The sequence below is a fragment of the Stegodyphus dumicola genome, chromosome 10 (genome assembly GCF_044657685.1).
Source record: "Stegodyphus dumicola isolate Sdum_Otavi_A_Nest chromosome 10, ASM4465768v1".
NCBI lineage: Eukaryota > Metazoa > Arthropoda > Arachnida > Araneae > Eresidae > Stegodyphus > Stegodyphus dumicola.
This window is the reverse complement of record NC_140777.1, coordinates 141,079,386-141,101,965: the sequence shown is the minus strand read 5'-3', so window position 1 is coordinate 141,101,965 and position 22,580 is coordinate 141,079,386. Positions and strand designations below refer to the sequence as shown.

At 31.0% G+C, this 22,580-nt stretch overlaps 1 protein-coding gene across 7 annotated transcripts in view; it reads right to left on the bottom strand.

The window, feature by feature from the left end:
- LOC146995116 (putative pre-mRNA-splicing factor ATP-dependent RNA helicase PRP1) overlaps nt 1-22,580 on the bottom strand; it is an 84,779-nt gene that overhangs the window by 2,634 nt on the left and 59,565 nt on the right. For 2 of the 7 annotated variants that reach the window (XM_085825610.1, XM_085825609.1), the window contains 5 exons: nt 17,874-18,132; nt 15,987-16,178; nt 12,642-12,764; nt 5,658-5,848; nt 3,753-3,922 (listed from right to left, as the gene is read on the bottom strand). In XM_085825610.1, the coding sequence (XP_085681736.1) occupies nt 3,753-3,922; nt 5,658-5,848; nt 12,642-12,764; nt 15,987-16,178; nt 17,874-18,132 (935 nt within the window). Of the gene's footprint in view, nt 1-3,752; nt 3,923-5,657; nt 5,849-10,896; nt 10,997-11,847; nt 12,056-12,641; nt 13,796-14,204; nt 14,298-15,986; nt 16,179-17,873; nt 18,133-22,580 lie in introns of those variants that run through there. The other 5 variants (XR_015043568.1, XR_015043566.1, XR_015043567.1 and 2 more) reach the window with 5 other exon arrangements.

Below are 22,580 nucleotides of genomic sequence, written 5' to 3'. Positions count from 1 at the left end.
TGTCAAACGGCATTGTCATTAATAGAATTTCTGAAATTAGAAATGGACAATTCAAATAACTTATTAAAGAAAATCCCCAAAATTTACAATTCAATAAGATGAAACAACATTTGTGAAAGCTGCTGGTAATTATCATGCAACTTTTACACAGTCTGATTATCAAGAGGTCCCCTACTGCTTATTAGTAATGGAGCTGAACAATGTGCTATCAAAATCATAAACTATAAATTATAAACAGACAACATTATAAACTTTTTTACTGGCATTAATAAGAAAAATCACCTGCCATATAAAACCCAAGAGGAATTTTTAAGATATCAAGTGATTAACTTAAAAACTTGAATTAACACAAAAATACTTGACTGAATTTTGGACCAGAGCTAGAACTGAATTTCTCACAATTTCTGAAGAAGTAAATGTTCTGCCAAACACAGCATCATATACTTATGTCAAATTAATGTTTAAGCTTCAATGCTCATTAAATTCATATTTCATTAAACACTGGAAAACAATGAAGATCCTTTATGTCCAGAAGTGTTAAATATTGCACCAAGATTTAATTTATTATTCAGCAAAAAAAATAAGTACATCTATCTCAATAAAACAATTTTTTTCATTAATTTTTGTACAATTGAAATACAACACTACTACTTTTTATAAGCATATTCTTTATCAAAGAAAATAATTATTTATAGGAAAATATTTATATTTTCATTTTATATTTAATATCTGAGGTCACGAGAACATTTTGATGATAAAAATTGGCAATGAATGAAAGCGCTGATTCAAAGAGTCCATAAAGAAACATGTCTTGCACTTCTATAAATGGTAATGAGCATTTAATTTAATGATCACAGGCTTATTTGCTACAGTTCCACCTATGGTATCTAAGTGCAATCACTGCCTCTATACTATTTGTGGAAACTCCACAAATGGTAAAACTACTGCCATTACTTCTAAATGCTAATCAAAAGTCAGTAACCACCATTTTGAATAAAGCTTGGCAGTTTTACTTCATCGCATATCTGGAGGGAATCATAGTTGAGATTTTTAATTCCTTCACATTTCTATTTCATCACTACATCATTCACTGTTGCACGATATTCGAATTTCCCAAAAATTCCACAAACACAATGTATGATTTGACGCACACCGATAATCATGCCCTTTTCAGCCTCATTCAGCTCTTACTGTATGTCCCCTTAAATGAGCAGGTAATAACACATATATGCTAATATTCAAGAGCTTTATAAGAAGGAATATGGCAGAATTCAACATTCATGTGTGCTGCCAGCTATCCCCATCAGCAATGCAAGTTATACGAACAGCTTCATCAAAAAAAAAAAAAAATTTTAAAGGTTTCAGATTTTAAATTACGTCCAGTTTTTTTTTTTTTTTTTTTTTTTTTTTTTTTTTACATTTTCTGTGTTACCTTTATTTATTAAATATCATGTTCTTTGCACTTAAACCATAAAATTCAGTTCAACAGCAATGTCGCAAAATAATTTTAAAATGAGCATATCTTTAGAATTTATGATAAACAGTTCCACATGCTGGAGATAAGATACACTTTTTTCTTTGAGAATAGGTCTAAAAAATGGGGTGTGTCTTATACGCCGATACTCAATTTTTGATTACATTCATTTAAGAAGTTATTTATTAAGTTAAATGATTTGAGAAGTGCGCATTAGTAATGTACTGGATGGTACAGAGGAAAATTTGTTGTATAAGGATTAAAATGCTGATTTAGAAGATGTTTCAAGAGACTCTTCATTTAGCTCTGGAGCATTTAGCATCTGGGTTTTTGAGGAAGAAGATTAAAAGGTGTTCACAGATAGACTGGGTATTTACAGAAAGTATTACTTTGTATTACTTCTATTTAAAATACTGTAAATTCATTATAATGATTAGTAATAAAGTTTTATGCTCCAAAAATGTGTATAAAAGAGGAGGTGCTGGCAAATACAGTACAGTCAAAAGTCGTTAATCCGGACTTGTTGGGACTTCGGCGATTCCGGATTATAGATCTTCAGTTTAAATCTTCTAAGATGGCATGCAGAAATCATAAAATTAAAAATATGAAATAAAGAACAATTATGATCTAACGGGTATCAAAATTTACAAAAAAAAGCTTAATATTTATTTGTTTACTTTATTAAAAATTTCTTTTAATGCAAGTTGTTTAAGTTGCTTCATTTTATGTGATAATACTTTCTCTTTAATTCTATAAACAGACATAATTTCTTGTTCAGTTACAAAGTTCCGCTGTTCAAGTCCTGTAATTGCCGTGTCGAGAATACCGACTAATTTGTCAATCGAAATTTTTTCGTTTTCAATAACCTCTGTGTCACTTTCTTCACTATCGGAAGAGAATTATAATGACGAGGAATTTGATTTAAATCATATCAAAGACGGAGTACATTGAGATGAAATACTACATTTAGTAAGGAATTATAAGCCAAATAAAATAACAACATCTGCATTGAAGATAAGGATAGTGCTGACAGATCAACTTCCAATTCATTGCGTGCTGCGGCGTTCAAGAGACTCTTCATTGAGCTCTGGAGCATTTAGCATCTGGGTTTTTGAGGAAGATTAAAAGGTGTTCACAGATAGACTGGGTATTTACAGAAAGTATTACTTTGTATTACTTCTATTTAAAATACTGTAAATTCATTATAATGATCAGTAATAAAGTTTTATGCTCCAAAAATGTGTATAAAAGAGGAGGTGCTGGCAAATACAGTACAGTCAAAAGTCGTTAATCCGGACTCGCTGGGCGATTCCGGATAAAAATATGAAACCGTAATATATGAAACAAAGAACAATTATGATCTAAAGGGTATCAAAATTTACAAAAAAAAAAGCTTAATATTTATTTGTTTACTTTATTAAAAATTTCTTTTAATGTAAGTTATTTAAGTTGCTTTGTTTTATGTGATAATACTTTCTCTTTAATTCTATAAACAGACATAATTTCTTGTTCAGTTACAAAGTTCAGTTCAAGTCCTATAATTGCTGTGTCGAGAATACAGACTAATTTGTCAATCGAAATTTTTTCGTTTTCAATAACCTCTGTGTCACTTTCTTCACTATCGGAAGAGAATTATAATGACGAGGAATTTGATTTAAACCATATCAAAGACGGAGTACATTGAGATGAAATACTACATTTAGTAAGGAATTATAAGCCAAATAAAATAAAAACATCTGCCCTGAAGATAAGAATAGTGCTGACAAATCAACTTCCAATTCATTGCGTGCGGCGGCGTGAAATTGATAAACAGATTTTGGAATGGTTAGAGAAACAAAGGATATGCCTTTATCCATTTTTTGCAGCAATTCCACTTTTTGTTTAATGGACTTCGAAACATACTTTCGCTTTGTAGATCCTTTACATATTAGTAAATATATATCAGAAATTCTATTTGACATAATCAAAAGTTCAAGCTTACTTTTATAAAGTTGCTCTAACAGTCTGCAAAAAATAATAAGCCGGATCCAATTCGAAGATTAAGGATTAACACAATCTGCAACATTAACTGAATTAAATAATTTTAGCTTAGCTTATACCGCCCATTATACATTACATGCGCACACGCATATTCGCAGCCATAAAGGTGTTATGAACATGCACAGAAAGTTTGTAGCTTTTAGGTCCGGATTATATATCATTCCGGATTATGGGTGTCCAAATTAACGACTTTTGACTGTATATTAAATAACTATACAAACATTCTTTATATACTTACCACTCAGGTTTAATATCTGTGACAGTTCGAATGTAGTTTTTGGTTGTCAATACAAATTCGTTGTAAACAACCCATTCAGGCTTATGGTCTAAACATGTGGAAGGATGAAGCTGTACAACTTGATTATCTTTAATGGTTAGATAATGTCCAGTGCGTTCCAAATGAGCAACCTAGAGAAAAGATTACATTAATTAAAAATAGAATGGGAAGGTATATGAGAATGGGAGTGTATTATGTTAGTTAAATATTCTGCATCTTGAAAGATACACATAAAATCCTTTAATTTGAAATCAATGCAAAAATAAGATTGAATTCTCTTGCAACATTTTTTTTCCTTGTGATAAACCTTGCATTGATCAGGATTGCCACTCAAAGAGGAGAATGAAATTTCCTGACTTTTTTTTATAAAATTCCAGTCAGTCTGTGTAGTGCACGTTGGCCTTGCTGAGAGGTAAATTAATTATAGTAACACTTGAACACACAAAAATTTGCCAATTACATATGATATATATATATATTATAATCCCTCAAGCATTTCTATTATAACTATAATAGGAGTTATTTTCTTCACTAGAGATTAGAATCTGCCCAATCTGGATTAAAAAATATGATTTTGTGGAGACATTTTGCAGCTAAACAAAAGAAAGAAATCTACTTGATGAAATTTTAAAATAAATTTAGGCATTTTATATTTATTTAGCAGCACACAAAAGCAAAAAATATGTGCATTAAATTTCATGATAGCATGTCATCATATTGCTAGAAATAGTTTCAGGATTATACCAGAGAAAATTGCCTGAAATTTGAATTTATTATTAACTAATAAATAAGTAAATTTAGAGGGAAGAAGCCACATTAAATTATACGAATAACATTAAAATAAAGTTAATTACTTAAAAATTGAATAACAATAATCAGCGATATTTTGGCAAATACAATATTAAATGGTTAGCCTAGATGACTGATTACTATTTTACTACAAAATGACTAACACAGCAATTATTAAAAAGTAAAAAAAAAAAAAAGTTTTAAAGATTTTGCGATAAAAATCCTAGTATACGCCACGGCCTTGGCACGAATTTGAATATTGTCACCAACACCAAAATGACCCATTTAATGCTCATCATAAATAATGTCACCAAATACCGTGTGTACCGTATACTAGCATTAAATCGATTTTGTTTTATAGGAGAACGGGAAGGTATTTTCTTTAGTTCAACATGCTCTGCACATGTGCAATCGAGTCTCTCAATTCTCAGGGCCATTCGCTGCCTGTGTACTTTCCTAAAATAGCCGCCCCCAGATTTAAAAAAAAAAAAAAAAAAAAGTGCTCAATGACTAATAAAACTTTTATTGCATACTCACTAAGCACTTACATATGATAAATTGTACAAAAAGTACATATATATGACAAGTACTTACAACGAATTTAAAATAATTAGGCGTGCTATCACGAGAGTTAGTCCGCCCGCATACGTGCTGCACCCCCATCAGGTACGGCCCTGCTGGTTCTTGAAGTTACTGGAAACCAAAATGCTTGGAAATTGCCTTTCTAAAAGACAGTTTGATTGGAGCTGCGAAAATCAGCTCTAAGCTAGCTGCCTGAATGACGCTGGCGCGTTACATAATTTGCCAAGAAAGTTATCTCTTCCAGTGCTGGTGCAAAACTCGCTTTTTGGGGTATCGTCGTATAAAATTCCTCCACTCTTCCAGATTTTGACTAAAATATTAAATTCCCTGACATTTTTGGTCAACTTTTAAATTCCCTAACTTTTTACAGTCTTCCAGGTAGCGTGGCAATCCTGATTAATGTTTGCTACGTCATAACTGGAAGGTTTGTTAATGTTTATTTCAATCCTAAAAATACATATTATAAAGATCTCAACAATTTTCAAAAACATTCACCTGCATAAAGAATCCAGCTACCAATGCTTTCCTAATATTAATGTAATAGTCTTTACTACTGAACTCTGTAGAGGTCCTCTTAAGACTGAACCTGTCCATAATCCTAGACAGTTGTTGCCGTACATTATCTGCACTCTTCAAAGATCGATAGTTCACAAAGTTGTCATAGCACCACTGAGGATCTTCATGATCTGAAAAAGATTTTTTATTTGTTCAAAAATAAAAACTTTATACAAACAGCAAGTCAAAATGCTGTAAATTTAGGTATTACATTGTTATACAGTCGAATTTCAGAAATCTGCAAAGCTTGGGACCAGAGGTTGTGCGAATTTTAGGATTTTGCGGATTTCAGGACAGAAAAGATAAAGCATAATATTTGGACTAAAAGTGCAAAATGAATAAGGCATATTAGATACATTTAATTAAATTATTATATACATTATTGCAATAATTTATTATATGCATTAAAGTATTATTACATATATAAATTGATTATATTATTCATTGTATTATTATAAGTACACAGCATTGAGGTTTGCCGATTTCGCCTAATGTAAAGATTTCTGGTTTCGTATTCCGGTGTTAGAATCACTGTTGCTGGAAAATTTCAACAGCTTTTCTATATTTTTCCGTATATCATACACAATCGTGTCGCAATTCCATACCATTCTGCTATAAATCGCGGAGTAGTACCTGCTTCCATCTTTTGCAGAATTTGCACTTTTTGCGTTACCGTCAATGCAACGTGTTTACATTTTTCAACTTTGCAAGCAGTAAAATCACGAGTACGTTACTTATCTGTCATTGTATTAAAAAAGGGCTGAAATTAAAAATATTCTTAATTTATCCACAAAATATCCAGATAAAAAAAAAAAGGCAGCGCCAAACAATCTTGTGAAATGAAATAACAAAGCTCAGAAAAGACAACAACGTGAATTGTGAACTTGAACAAAGAGTTGAGTGAATCGTCTGCTTTTTTAACCTCGAAGCAGATTAGAAGGGAAAAACTTATTTATTTTACCTTATTTTTTTTACTTTTTTATATCGATAATTTGGTACTTCCGTTTTGACTCATTATTATTCAGTAATTATGACGTCATTATTCGGTAAGTATTTTTTCTTCGACATTTCGTACTCGATGTTTCAGTTTCCGGAACCTATAAACTGAATGTTTATATTCTGAGAGGCAACACAGATTTCAGGTCGGTGGATTTTCAGTATTTGACTGTATTATAATCACCTTTTCAAGCATTTATGTTTTCTTATAACACATTCATGAAATTACTTCACATAATTTATTCTGAAATTATATATGAAAATTAAAACAAGTTATTTAAAAATATATAATATTCTCTTAAATTTATCTGCAATACAGCCTTTTTTTTAATTATAAATTAAATCCTTAAATAGTATTGTAAATAACAGCAGAAACATTTATGACTTAACAAAAAGGAGAAAAATCAAAAATACAGATCTTGTTCATGTTTATCTGGCACTTTTATTATAAATTGATATGCAGTACTTTTGTCCCTGATATCATTCTACATTAAAATGTAAGTTTAAAATTTAACAAAAGAATCATTTAATAATAAAAAATTACTTCCATGGAGGGGACATATCAGCTACATTAAAATCTTAGATACATTTATCAGCACATACGTAACAAGATCTAAAATTTCAGGGACTGTATTAACCTGGTGATAACACAGGTTATAGTGTCTAAAACATGATTACTTCTAACCCCCTGATTATTTCTTCCTGTCTTAACTGACAGTGAATTTGAAAACATAAAGCATAAAAGGATAATCTTTATGATAAAGAAATATTTCATGGTGTAGATGTGGAAAAATAAGAATTGCAGCGATGCTGAAGATGACAGTGAAATAGACAACATGAAAAATTAGCCTTACCTAAATCTCTTTTTTATTTAGATAATGGCCAAGCACACAAGGATTATCTCCCTAAAGGGAAGGATGCTATTATAGATGACTTTATAACTCTTTCACTCTGAAGTCACCCAAAACACCCAACCATTCAGACATCGGCAGGTCACAAGCATCATTTTCTACCAGGTGTTTTCCCCCCATCACCTTAGTGCATGGTTCACTTTTTTGGGAGTTGTTAAATGTCATGCCAATCATTCCTTTCAAGCAACTAAAAGTAGTTCTGTTATTCCAAATGCACCTTTCCTCTCCTTTGTTTAGCATCAATGTTTATCTACTGATGTTCACAGTTGGAATCCTGTCCTAAGGGGAAACTGCACAAAGATCCCAAGAGAAAAGCTATCACTTCACTTAAGTAGGTTATTTTGTTAGCGCTGTAGCATTGGCATGGGAAAAGGAAATCTATTCCAACAAAAATACGTATATACGAACATTTTATACTTTTGAGTGAAGCAGATTTTGGCCTCTACCAATGCGAAATAATTCATGAAAATTAGCTGTAGTGTTACACGTAAAAAAAACTAAGGTTAATGTGACATGTGGGAAACCATTTGCAGACAGTCCCTTCATTAGTATTGTTCCTAGTCAAACTACTAGTCTGATGGCTTTCACTACTCAACTTTAGTGGGCACTGAAGCCTTAAGCAGAGCCTTTTAATATTCACAGCAATGTCCTGATGCTTCTCCTATGCGTCTTCTGTTGATCAAAAATTGATATGATCATGCAGTAGCTGATAAGAGTTACATGTCTGTCGTAAAAAACAGGTAATAAACTTTTTCAAAAAATATTTAAAGGAATTTGACAAAATTTCACAATTTGTATCAATTTTAATGCAATTCTTTTATTCCAGATTTACCATGAAATGAAATCTCGTATGGATTATTTTTTCATTTAGGGAAGGGCTATACAGTTTCAAAAGAGTTTATTAAAATATTAATAGTTGTTTCTGTGCACTCATTTTTAGAACTTCAAATAAATAACTTAAATAAGGCTTGTCGAAGGGGGGGGAAAGCTATGATTTAAAACTTAGTCTCTATTAACTGAGATTTTGACTGTCTGAGATGGTAATGGATCCAGAGGTTCTTACTGTAATTAAATATTTTAAATGCTTCAATGCATTTCAAAATGGCATTCAAATTTTAATTCCTACTTGCAGAACATGTAGAGGTGTAGCAAGGAATCCTAGACTTTTGTGGAAAACAGTAACAGTTTGAACAATACTGAATTAAGTTACTGCTTCCAGAAGATGTATGAATACTGACAGAAATGTATAATTATCCAAAGGGATTATTTGAAAGATGGCCACATATTAGTAACTTGAATTATCTGCAGTAAAGAGTTACATGCAAAGTCCCATGAACTTTTTGATCTTATTATGTATATTAATGAAATATTTGAAAAATCAAAGAAATAATTTTTTAAATAAATGGTTATAAGATACAATAAAATAAAAATTCCAAAAAATTAAACTGAGCAAAATTATGTATGAAATTTGTTTAAAGAAAAGATGCATTTTTAATTATAATTTTTTTTTTAAAAAAACTAAATGCATTTAAATTTTTAAAAAATAGAGAGTATTATCTGAATTAACAATTTAATCAGCCATGACCTGAGAATAAAATACAATAAACTGAATATATTGCATATATCCCTGTCCTTAACCCTTTGCGGCTCAGTGTTCCACTAAATTGAATCGCTTCTGAAACCTTTAAATTCAACCGTAAATAAATAACAATGCCTTTACAATATACTTTGAACTTTTCTTTTTAACCCCTTCACGCCGACTGTCACGTATACGTGCCAGCAACAAACACACTTACCTACCGGCCGACACGCAGGCGTGCCAGAGCATTTTTGCGTTTACTACCTACCGACTGTCAGTACCCTGTGCCAGTACCCTGGAACGTTTTTCAAATTATAATTTCTGCCACAAGATGGCACTGTATGTCCATATGGTTTCAGATACATGTACATTAGACCTTCTACTCGAAATGAGAGAAGAATGACTCACATACACGTGTTTTTGATTATATAAACAAGCGGGGAACTAAATGTTTCCGAATGGCGTGATTTATGACGTCTCTTTAAATCGCACTTTATTCGCACGTGGTAGTTGTTTATTGTAAGTAGAAGTTTTATATGCGCTAAAGCGTTGAGTATTTTGGTTTACAGTTCAGTTTTTAGAAAATAATTAGATCTTGTTAGACGTGAATTCTTTCTGTTTTTGCTGGCTGTACTCCAAATTATCTGTTCTATATATTTTTTAATCTTTCAGACAAAAAACATACCCAAAATCATTGAATAAACGCGGGTGTTCCATTAGCGGGAACACTGCGCCTTTAGCGATCTCATGCTGTTAGGAATCAGAACATCTGTGCTTAGGAGAGAACATCCGTTGTTTATGTTTTCTGTTTCCGTTGCTTTGGGGGGGGAATGAATTCAAACAATGCAGTATTGAGGGGTGAGGTCTGTTTTCTGTTATGAAAGTCCTAATATTGGCATCTCGAATTTTTTGGAACTAGTTTTTAGGCGGGAATTTTATTAGTAGCTTGACTCATCTTTACTTAGACCTGTGCAAATTTTTTGCTGTCGCTTTTTAGTCTCATTCACGTTTATTTTTAATAATTGTGTATATATTTTTCGTGTATGTATATATCATAGGCTTATTTTTCTTCACTGTTAATATTAATCGTAGTTAATTTTTTTTATTATTAATTTTCCATAAATGGTGCGGAGAGGTCTAACTCTTTCCGAAAATTTATAAATATTTTTGTATATAGGATTTGTATATATAGATATTTATCTCATTTATCCGTATATATTCAAGAATATTGTGTATATCCAGAAAACCATGTATACAGCCATAATACAGAGTTTTTTCATTCTTATACAAATGCTTCTACTCATTTTCGTGCTTCACTGCAATGCTCGCTTAGTCGCACTTTTAAAAGCTCTGGCGGCGCAGTGTTCCACCCCATGGAACACCTACAGAACTAAAACATTAAGTGCATCTTTTACAAAATTTTACCTGTATACTCCTTTAGGACTAAATAGACAGCATACAACTTTTTTTGTTGAAATTCCGACGTTAACGTATAGTGCGCCGCAAAGGGTTAAAAAAAGAAGAAAAAAAAATTAAAGAAGTAATAAATTATTTCCTTTAAAAAATCCTAGCATTTATAAACTGATCATGAATTTGGAAATTTATCTATGCAATATAAACACTTTGCAAACATTCAACAACATTCACTTAAACTACTGTTCACCATGAAGTTTTTAAAATTTATTGTGCTCACATTCAGTAAGCTTTTATTTCTCAACAACTACTTCTTTCCCTGATGACTAAACATCTTCAAGGAGCTTCAGATGAGCTGAGCAGCACTTAAATGTGAAATTCTGAGTAACAAAATAAAATAACATTCTAATATAGAGTATTTCTTCTTGTGAGAAAGCATTAATAACTCTTAAATTTATATCATCCCGAAAATATAAACAGCAAGATTTACAAAGATCTAGGGAACGACGGAAAAAAATTACCTTATATAGCAGAAAATTTAATTTCTGTTTTACAAAATAATTTTTAAGCATAGTTTAATCTTTCAACACAAATATAATACTGTACAAATTCTCTAGTCCCTTAATAAATCAAATATATAACACTATTTTCACTCCATTTTGTATAAGTAGTCCAACCATCCCAAAAAATTTGCTATTAATACTAAAGCAGCAACTAAATATCTTAAATGTGTACATTTTTCTTATCACACATGATTTTAAAGGCTTCAGAGTTTTTCATATTTCTGATTTTATGCAATTAATATAATTAATTTATACAATTAATTAAGTTCTGAACACTGGGATTTGTGCTCATGCACCCACAGAAGAAAGGGATGAATTAGAAAAGGACAACTTTTATGATTCACTTGCAAAGAGCTATAAGAGACTAAGCTTGACATCGGAGACTTTGATGCCAAGATTGGAATAAAGCGATATATGAGATCCCAAACCCCTGGTGAGGGCCTTAATGCCGACACTACTGGTAATGAAGCATCAAACTTCTTTAAAAAATGAAGTCACCTCTCAAACAGAAAGAAGAATATGAGAGAAAGAATATGTTTCTATAAATTAGGTTTAAAAACTCAACAAAATTACAAAAATGTTATGCATAGTATGTCAAATAAGATTAATATAGTGTTTGAGCATTATTCCACAGTCTTTCATTCGTATGATACATTTGATGGTTTTACCTTGCAGTTTAATGCTGGAATAGTGTCCAATTTATTACTAGAATCACAGTTCATCAGATCAAGTCACATATTACGAATCATCTCGCATCAGATTCCAAAATTCAACAAGATGCAGAATCCTGTATTGTCAGCGATGACATGTGGGAAGTTAGAAATCCAGAATAGGCAGAATCTTTCTCAGTCCCAAAGTTCATGTTTCTGCATACTCCTTCACAAAATACTACAGTTATTTATGGCAATAGCAAATGACGACTAGAAATTACAATGCATATCAATTGCTGTGATGATCATTAATAGCTTTACTCTAGTATTAAATACCGTAGGTTCCCCCCCCCCCACTAATTTTCCAGCATACATACAAATTGCCAAATGAAGTGTGAATTTAATTGCCATTTCTAAATAGAATGATTAATCTCAGAGAAAGGTACGAAAACAGCATAATTCAAAGTTGCTTAAAAACCTAATATGCAACTTTAGCAACAAAAGCCTCAGAACCAACATATATCACTTCTGAATGTACATAATTTGCAAATAATACCATTTACAGCAATGATGGACTACATCCAGTTTATCTGGCACTGGTAACAATTATTCTTTTGAAAGTTCAAGCATTAAGTGCTATAAAAAATTATTTTACATTCTTTAAGATTTACATATATGATCTATGTTTAATCACTACATAAAACAATTTAAAACGGAATATAAATTATACTATTACAGCAAACATGGGCAATAACTAGTAAAAATGAGCAACAGTAATTAATTTTGAAAAATATAAGCATGCATGTACTTACTCTGCTTGAAGGCGTGGTATACATTAAGCAAGGTCAAGTGATCACCATCGATGTGGGCAAACCTCATCTTCGCATCATCTGCTGCTTTCTTGGCTTCATTAGGCCTCACAAAGCACTGTGGAACTAAATAGTGTTGGGTGGGGGGGCCGCAAAAATATCAGCAACCCCACATCCACTAAACTTAATGTGAATGCAAATTAAAATAATCTTAAACAAGCTCATGCTTGCTTAAGATTTGTAGTAAAAGATGCATTTTACACATCTGGTTCAAAATAAAATAAAAAACGTTCGATTTGCCCCCTTTCCAATTTCCCGATTTTTGTTCATTTGAAATGTTATGCAACCTACCTAGTTGGTATAAATAATATACTAAAAAATCATAAAATTTTGTGGTTATGGATTTATCGCCAGTAGAAAATGGCTATTTCTACATCCAATACAAATATTTAAAAGGATAAAAAGTATTCACTACTAAAAATTGCCTAAATTAATACAAATTTATTATGATGTACATAAATGAACTTTTAAATCTTCAAATTGAAAATAAATATTTCTCTTCTCAGTATAACAAATGGGAACAAGAAAACTATAAATTGTTTACACAATGCATATTTTAAACGACCCAAACTATCCAACTGTTAATTACATTATTTTAATACTTAATTTAAATCATACCCACATAACAAACAATGAAAATGCTTTGTTCAATTATAATATTTTATTTTAAGACAAAAATAAACCCTTCTTCAATCTTACCAAGGAATAATTTTGATTAAAAATAAAAGCTACATTTTAATTTGTCTCTAACTATTTAAAATAATTTTTCTCCATTCTAACATTTTTCGTGTTATTCTTTTTTTTAAGTTTAATAAAACAACAAATTCGTATTTAATTTTTGTTCTTATGTCTTTCATTAATATTACATTCTGAAGACATATAATAGTTTATACCTAAAATTACTATAGATTTAATTACTTCATGCTAATATATTATAGTTACAATAATAGTAAGAAAATCAAAATAATAACTGACTTTTGTCCACGGGAAAGAGATAATTCGACCTCCCATGAATGAATCTTTTATACTATTGAATTTAGAGTGTCGTTACATGTTCTGAATCATACTGCCTGCAAGGCTTGGCACATCATTTATATCTGGATAGAAATTCAAGGGTACCAACTCAAAATGTTAAAAACGGACTATGGAAAAAACATTAAACTGTAACGAGACTACCTTAAGTGAATTCTTAAATATAAATTTAGTTGAAAATTTCATAAAAACCTTTCTTTTAAAGTATTTTAATATTATTTTTCACGTACTTGAGCTATACAACATTTAAAAAAGCAAAACAATTAATCACAATAAAAGATTATTACTAAATTTAATTAAATATTAAAAAAATATGCTCTTAATCACGAAACAAACAAAGGAAAAATAATTTTCACCTACATTAAATTTTAGAAATTATATCCTTGCAAAATTACATTTATATATGTACATATCTACTATAAGAATCTTTTACATAGAAAAATGGAAGTACTTATAGAAATAATTTTAAAAATACCTTACACTTTTAAGGTGAATCCCAAACCAAACTCAACTTAGAATGTCGATGAGGATATGTTATCAAGATTATAAAAAGTCAATGTTAGAAACCTAGTATACAAAATAATGCTACAGAAATTTGCAGAACTAGCTTGTATATCACAAAATATAAATATGCTAATATTAAAGTTTTAATTACATAATTAACCCCTTTGAGTCTTGAATATCTACTGCTTAAAAAAAAAATGCGTAAACATAAAAGTACATCGAAGAAATATCAAATAAGAAAATACTGTCTTAACAAAAATATAGTACTTAAACTGAGTATTTCTTTATTTTGCTTACTTAAAAATTATACAAATGTTTATAAGAGTCAAAATAAAATGTTTATATGGAAACTGACAAATAAGTAATAATGGAAATTAACAAGCTAACAAAGCACAGAACGGCTGTCGGCCTAACGAAGGAATCTTAAATGGAGGAAAAGAATTTCTAAGGAAAAATGGCTCTCTTAATGAATGAAAAAATTTTTGTGGCACTTATGTAGCAAACTTATTTCACAAGCAATCAAACAAGAGATATAATAATAAGTATTAAGAGGTTTAACTCAGTAAATCAATGGCAAAAAATGCACAATATCTATATGATAGTCTAGCTACTCCACATTTATAAAAATCAGGTCTGAATTTCATTACCTTGAAATGACTTCAGGAACAAAAACATGAGGACTAACATAAAAGATAGAGATAAAAATAATTAAATTCAAAATTTTTGAAAAGAGATTGCTCCTAACAAAATGTAGACGTAAGCAACTTAAGCTATCGAAACATTTCGGGAAAAGAAAAGAATTATCTAAAAAATTCTTTATTATTAATTACTCCCATTATCAAATTTTTAATAATTAGACAAAAAAATAATATCAAATATAAGATTCCACCAGCTCAAAATCTTCTGTATAATAAAAATCTGATAGCTAGACAAAGCAATAATTCCTAAAAATAGTTATAAACTATTATTATTAATTGCTGCTGAATGGGAAACTGCATTTCTGAATGAGCCTGTTTGACAATTTGACAGAAAGAAAATTATTAATCTTTTAGAAAAAATTTTCTGCCTATAGTTAAAAAAAGTGGATTCAAATGGAAAGATTCTATTTATAACCAGCTTGCTATATGAATGAAATTAAATGTAGCTAGTATCAAAAAGATAATTTCCAAATGTAAACTACCATCTAATGCCCCAATGACTGATTTTAGATTCCACACATTATTAGAAATTTTATAAACTGCAAGAGAGTAGGAAGCATTTACTAAATGAAATGGTTAAAAAGTTTCACACTTTAAGAGCAAGATTATGCATACCATGAATGATGATTAAATGTTATTTATGAGCTGATGCATGCTGTTAATTAAATTTACTGCTTTTACAAAGGACAAAAGTTGCAAACCTTTGCAATTGTAACCCCCGTGACTTACTGTCAATATTTTCAAAAATATGCTGGTCAGATGATTTTTTAAAAAATAAATAGCCACCTTTGTCATCATATAGACAAACAATCTTCAAGCCTATTCGCATTACCTACAGCCATTTATTATGACAAACTTTATAATTTTAAGCTAAAACAATGCAGCAATAAAAGAACAGCCACAATCAAATAATTTCTAGAATGAAAACTACAGAATGATTTTTCCTCAGTAATTCCTTAAAGAATTCCATAATCTCAATCAAATCTCAATCAGTAGAATATACTAACTTATTAAAGATTAAAATAAATTGCTTCAAACTTATGTTCTACAATACCTGATAACATAGCTGTTATTGAGAGTATTTCATTTGAACAGTTGTAGTCACAGGAAGAAATCAGCATTTTTGCCAACTGAGGATCCAAAGGAAATTCTGCCATCACTGCTCCAAGATCTGTAATGTCTCCTTCATCATTCAAGCTTTGTAAATAATTTAATAGTTCTAATGCTCTCATTAACGTTTCTGGAGCTGAAATGCATAAATGTATGGCAATTGCATTACAAATTATTTATTACAAATTCTGTTTACTAAAAATTTATTTACCTTCACCATCAATAAATAAACCTTAAAAGCAAGCTTTACTTAAAAGCAAACTATTGTTTCTTTAGTTTCAATTAAAAATTTCATGGCAACTGGTAAGAACAAATTCAAAGCAAGTTTTTTTTTCCCACCCCCCAGCAATTTTGCAACAAAACAATGTATTCCTGCAGAAATTACACCCATAGTTTCTTCCACTGTAGATAAAAACCACAAACACATTTTAAAATTGAGTTTAACAAAAAAAAAAAAAAAAAAAAAATCTTAATTTGCCTATAGAAATCATTGAAACTTAGAATAGAACAAAAAGAATGCATATAAAATTGGTGTCTTTGCTTGCTGAAACTGAAAAATATTATTTCATGGTTGCCTGAAGAATGGTCACAAAATCACATGGTTGCCTGATATTATGTTCACAGTTGCCAGTAACATATTGTAACATAGTTGCCAGTTCATAGCTGCAAGTTTTAAACTATAAAATATTTTTATAAAATCTGCATTTTTAAAATGCAGCTATGAAAAAGTATCAATAACAATATATAAAATATTCAAAAAACATAACTAAAGTTGCTAACTGCAAAGCTTCTTAAAACTAAAAGAATATTTTAAAAGCGTTTTTTGAGGGAAAAAAGTCTTTAGGAAGCAAAAAATTAAGCTCCACTTTCTGATTATCTGCACACCCACCGAAAAGTCATGAAAACATATTCACGAGACAAAGAAATATGTCACCAAACTCCTAAATGTGGCCAAAATTTATACATGGCAACCCAAGAATGAAGAAAAACCTGGTGTAAAAAAATCTAGGGGCAACAAAATTTTACTTAAGTACTTAGGGCTCTAGCCCTGATGCTTTCCAGCAGCTTCTTTCTATGATAATGCTTCCTTCTGTGATACTTTCCATCAAGATACTCAATAATAATAAAGTTTCTGCCAATCAATTTGGAACACCAACAAAACCACATTCATTTAATTCTCTGCACAATACACCAAAAACACACAGTGACCAAAGAACACGCCTGATGCTGCTCTTTCTTCGAGTGAAATGGCTTTCATCTACTTCAATAACTTTGTCACCTCTGCCAATTTTCAACTAAATTAAGCAATTAAATATGTTGCACATACCTCACACATGTAACTGTTCCAGTCTACAGTTGCATTGTGGATATCTTCAGCTGAAATTAGCAAAATTCAATAGATATCAATTCCTTTTAATAGCTTTCATTTAAGAATTTATCCCTCTCACATGAGATTCATGCCTGTAAGGAAATGATTTTCAACCCTTTGAACTAGTTTTCTGTTCTTAATCCTTTCTTCTTATTACAGAATTCTTTCCTGCAGTGCTAATTTGCCGTTAAGTTATGTATAAAATAAAATTTCATTTTGTGATTCTTTAAACATAATTTTCTTCTATCATGAATAATGCCTTCTTTTTGAACAAAATCTATTGCAGACATTTTGCACTGAGCAATTAGAAAGTTGTTGGATCCACAGCATTATCAAAATATTCTTAAAATAAACCAGTATTTCAACATAAAAATCTAGAACTACCTAAATTAACGCAGATTCTTAATTCCCACGTACTTAGAGAAATCTAAATTTAGCTGCAATTTAAAAAGAAAAACATACCTGGAGGGTCCATAAAATCAAAATGCACCAGGTCATCAATTCCAAGTTTTTTGAGTTGTAACACAACAGTCCCAAGATTTGATCGTAGAATTTCAGGATAAGTTTGATCTTGCATTTCTACCTTGTAAGCTTTTTCGGTGTACAATCGGAAACACTTTCCTGGCCGAGTCCTTCCAGCACGACCAGCTCTCTGCTGTGCACTAGCTTTACTTATTGGTGATACAAGTAAGGATTCAACTCTTATTCTTGGATTGTATACCTAAAATAATAAAAAATTTAAAAAAAAATAAACGTTACATTTTCTTACATATGTTGTTGTAAATTTCAGAAAATATTTTAATTCATTGACTGCACTGCTGTCTTTATTTATTATTAAAATATTGTGTATTATTTAGTTATTTGCTGCTTTTAGGATAATATTTTTTTGGATTTATTTTATTTGTAACTGAATTTATGGCCACATATTTGGCATATAATTGTTGATTAGGATGTAAAACACAATCTTATCACTTTTAGTTAGTTGGTTATTTTTTAGATAGTTGAAACTGGTTGTTGTCATAATCATTTCTTTTTCCTGTCATTTTATCACATTCTAATTTAAAAATAGCATTTATGTGGTGCTATCTAAAGAATAATAAGTGTTTATTTCTAATACAGAATTGTGCATCTTTCAAAAATGAGTCCAACAGAATTTAAACTGTAAAAATAGCTCAATTAGAAAGCCAGATAAGGGCAAATATGCTCTCGACTGGCCTTGGTTAACACTTTTTGTCACCAATTTGGTAATTTCTTGCTGACTTTCCAACTTTTTAAAAGATCTAGGAAAACACATTTTCAAAGTCCTACAGTCAACTTTTTGTAAAGCTTTCAGAAGCCCGGGCTCTTTAATTCAGATATAACTTCCTGTTCATTTAAAGTTCTATTGCTGTGCCTAGTGCAGTAATTGCTATGCTGAGAATTCTGACCAACTTGTCAATCGAAATTTCTTTCATTTTCAATAACCTATCTACCACTTTCATCCCTATCGGTAGCAGTATTTTCTGGATCTACACCCATATTACAGATTTCGCTATCCATTAACTGACTGATGATTAAAGCACTGTCAAAACTTCTGTTATATCAGCATTTTTTACCACTTCTCTATATTTCTTTGCAAAATCTATTAATTGGAAAATTTCACCTTTGATTTCAGATATCCGAAAGCCTTAAAATTCGTAGCTACCATCTTCATGATCCTCACTATGAAATATGGTAGCTGGCCATAAATTATGCCAAGCATTTTTTAAAGTATCTGGAGATGCATCCTCCCACAGTTTTGGGATGCTCCCCACAACAGACTTTATGCTAAAATTTTAAACAAATTCTTGAATAGTCTTGCCATTATTCAAGAAATTTAACACGGATTTTAAAAATGGTACATCATATTTGCATTTCAGTGCACACACTATTCCAACATCCATAGACTGAATGATGGACATACTATTTGGAGGAAAGAATAATATAGACACATTATCTTCAACTCCAGCATTGGCTTTTCATTAGTGTTTCTTTTGTGAATTTTTGGATAAAGCTAGCAATTCTTAAAGGAACCCACCTGATTTTGATAGCATCTAATGAAGGTCAGTTTCTCATCTTTTGGCAAATCACAACTGTCGGTCAAGTGATTTTTATTACACTCAGGCACCTCAGAGAATTGTTATAAAAAATTCTCCGTGCCCAAACCTTTGACAGGGTAAGCACATCATGGTATTTCAAATAGAACTAAATATCTGGATACTAACTTGCAGGTCAAGAATAGTCCTCTTTTTATAGATGTTTCTTCAGACTTCATTTCTCAGAGATGTGAAAAATACTGGAAGTTTCATTTCTATTTCTTGCGATTTCTTGATAAACTGTGTGATAACACAGTGTCAATCATCACAGAGTTCTTTTGTAATGTCTTCAATGTTAGAGTTCTCAGGTAGTTTTCACAGGGTTCATAGCCACATTTTAGTTAAAAAAATAAGCACTTTTCAAGCACATTTGAAGGAAAAAATAAACACCTGTCTAATGACATTATACACAACTGCATAACCTTAAAAGAAAAATTAGACTTGTAATTTAAAATATGAGCAATGCAATATTTATTAAGAGAATGAGCATTACCCAGGGTTGCCACTCAAACAGGAGAATGAAATTCCCTGACTTTTCCAGGTTTTCCAGGTGCGTTTCAAGAAAATTCCAGTCTATCCGCGTAATGTACGTTGGCTACGCTAAGAGGTAAATTATGGTATTACTTGTATTGTGTAGCAAATTCACTTAATTATTCAATAAATCCCAGAGGACATTTATTCTTAATTATTCTTGGTATACTTTGTTTGATAATGTTGTTTACTTTTCCACTTAAGAAACTTAATAAAATTTAAGATATATACATTGGATAACAAATGTATGTTTTATTTAATTATTACTCATGATCATCACCAGTTCAACATGAGGCTAATCCGGTCCTTATAAATCACAACGCAATGCTAAATAGTTAGGTTAGATTTTAGGTAAATTTAATTTGTGTGAGGTATGTTCTTAAAAAAGCACCTTAACACTTGAAAACACAAATATAATTATAATACTTGTTGTTTTCTCCTTTGAAGATTGAGATTAGAATCTTCTCAATCTGGAATAAAATAAGGCTTTTTTTGCAGACATTCTGCAGCTAAACGAAAGAAAGAAATCTATTTTAATAAATTGAGGTATTTTATATTTAGTTCGCAGCATACATAAGAAAAAAATATGTGCATTAAATTTCGTGATGGTATGTCATCATACTGCTAGAATTAATTTCAAGATTATGCCAGAGAAAATTTCCTAAAATTTAGAAATATTATTTACTAATAATTAATAAATTTAGAGGGAAGAAGCATCATTAAATTATACGAATAACATAAAAATAAAGATAATTACTTAAAAATTGAATTAGAATAATCAACAATATTTTAGCGAATATAGTTATATTACATGGTTAGCCGAGGTGACAGATTACTATTTTTTTATTTTACTGCAAAATGGCAAGGTATTTATTAAAAAGAAAAGTTTAAAAAGATTTTGCGGTAAAATTCTAGTATACGGTAAGGCTTTGGCACGATTTTGAAAATTGTCGCCAAGACCAAAATGACCCGTTTACTGCGCATCATCATGTCGCCAAATCCATACATGGAGATTATTTTAACCAAAAAACGTCTATGCAAAGAATCTCTAATTCTATGGTCTATGTAGAGAAGAAAATTTTCCATACAAGTAAAATGCTATTATGCCGCTAGAATGTGGAGGGAAAATTTGCCAAGGGATTTGGCGACGGAACCTGGCGGCCAGAATTTCCCTCTCCGCGATGTGTACTGGAAATTGAGAAACGTGTTAAGAAGAAATGTTCTTTGACAAAAAGAAAGCTACGAAAATCCGTTTTTAAATTATTGCGAAAAATCCAAGAAGAAACGTTTTATCAAAGGACGTTTCTTCTTGGATTTTTCGCAATAATTTTAAAAACGGATTTTCGTAGTTCCCCCCCCCTGAAAATTACTAACCTATGAATTAATTTACTTGCGCCAAAAAATATTTTCTTTTAATTTAGAGTTTAACTACTTGCGCTAAGACTAAACTTCACGGTTGCGGTGCCGTGCGCTACAATATAGCAAGTGGTAAAGTGTCTCATTTACGCCGCTCCGCATCTGCGAGTGCAATCCAGAGCTGTAACTCGAGAAATAAACAATCTCGTTGTTAGGCGACGTGTGCACCATGTTATTTTCATTTTTGCGATAAATGCTTATCGACGTGGTGTTCACGTTGCTCGCAGTTTGAAGCAAAAACATCTCGACGTGCATGGCACTTCTTTTTAGCGCAAGTGGTTAAAGAAATTTTAAAGGATATTCATTTAATGAACTCTTGATAACGTGACCTTCGAACTTCGACACCGGTTTCCAGCTTTGGCGGCAGATATATCACGCATGCACAGCTGTTTCCCTCTATGATGGAACGGAGCCACGTCTGTTGCAGAGAGGTTTTCCTTCTTTACAATACATATTCTTTGATTCTAACCTCCATGGTACCGTATACTAAGATTAAACCCATTTTGTTTTATACGAGAACAGGTACTTTGTTTAGTTCATGCACTGCACATGCGATTCTCGAGAATACTGGAAACCAAAAGTTGCGGGAAACTTGCTTTGCCTTTCTAAAAAGCAATCAAATTGGAGCTGCGAAAATTGGCTCTATGCCAGCAGACACTCACGTGATAGGCAATTTGCCAAAAAAGTTATCTCTTCCGACGTCGGCGCAAAAATCGCTTTTTTTGGCGGGATCATCGTATGAACTTCCCTGACTTTTCCAGATTTTGACAAAAATACTTAAATTCCCTGACTTTTCCCTGAATTTTTTGGTCAATTTTCGAATTCCCTGACTTTTCCCGGTTTTCCAGGTAGCGTGGCAACCCTGATTACCTCAACAATGGAAAACAATTAACTTTTTTTTCTTTTATTTTAAATGACAGTTCAATTTACAGAATTAGTTTACAATGAGAGAAAAAAAAAACTATGCAGAACTAAACTATATTACAAGATTTAATGATGATATTTCAGTTGAAAATATAGAAAATAAATAATAATAAGCTATATTAATTGTATTCATTTGGCACCTAATAATAAATACAATTTATTTTTCCACTCATATTAATATTTA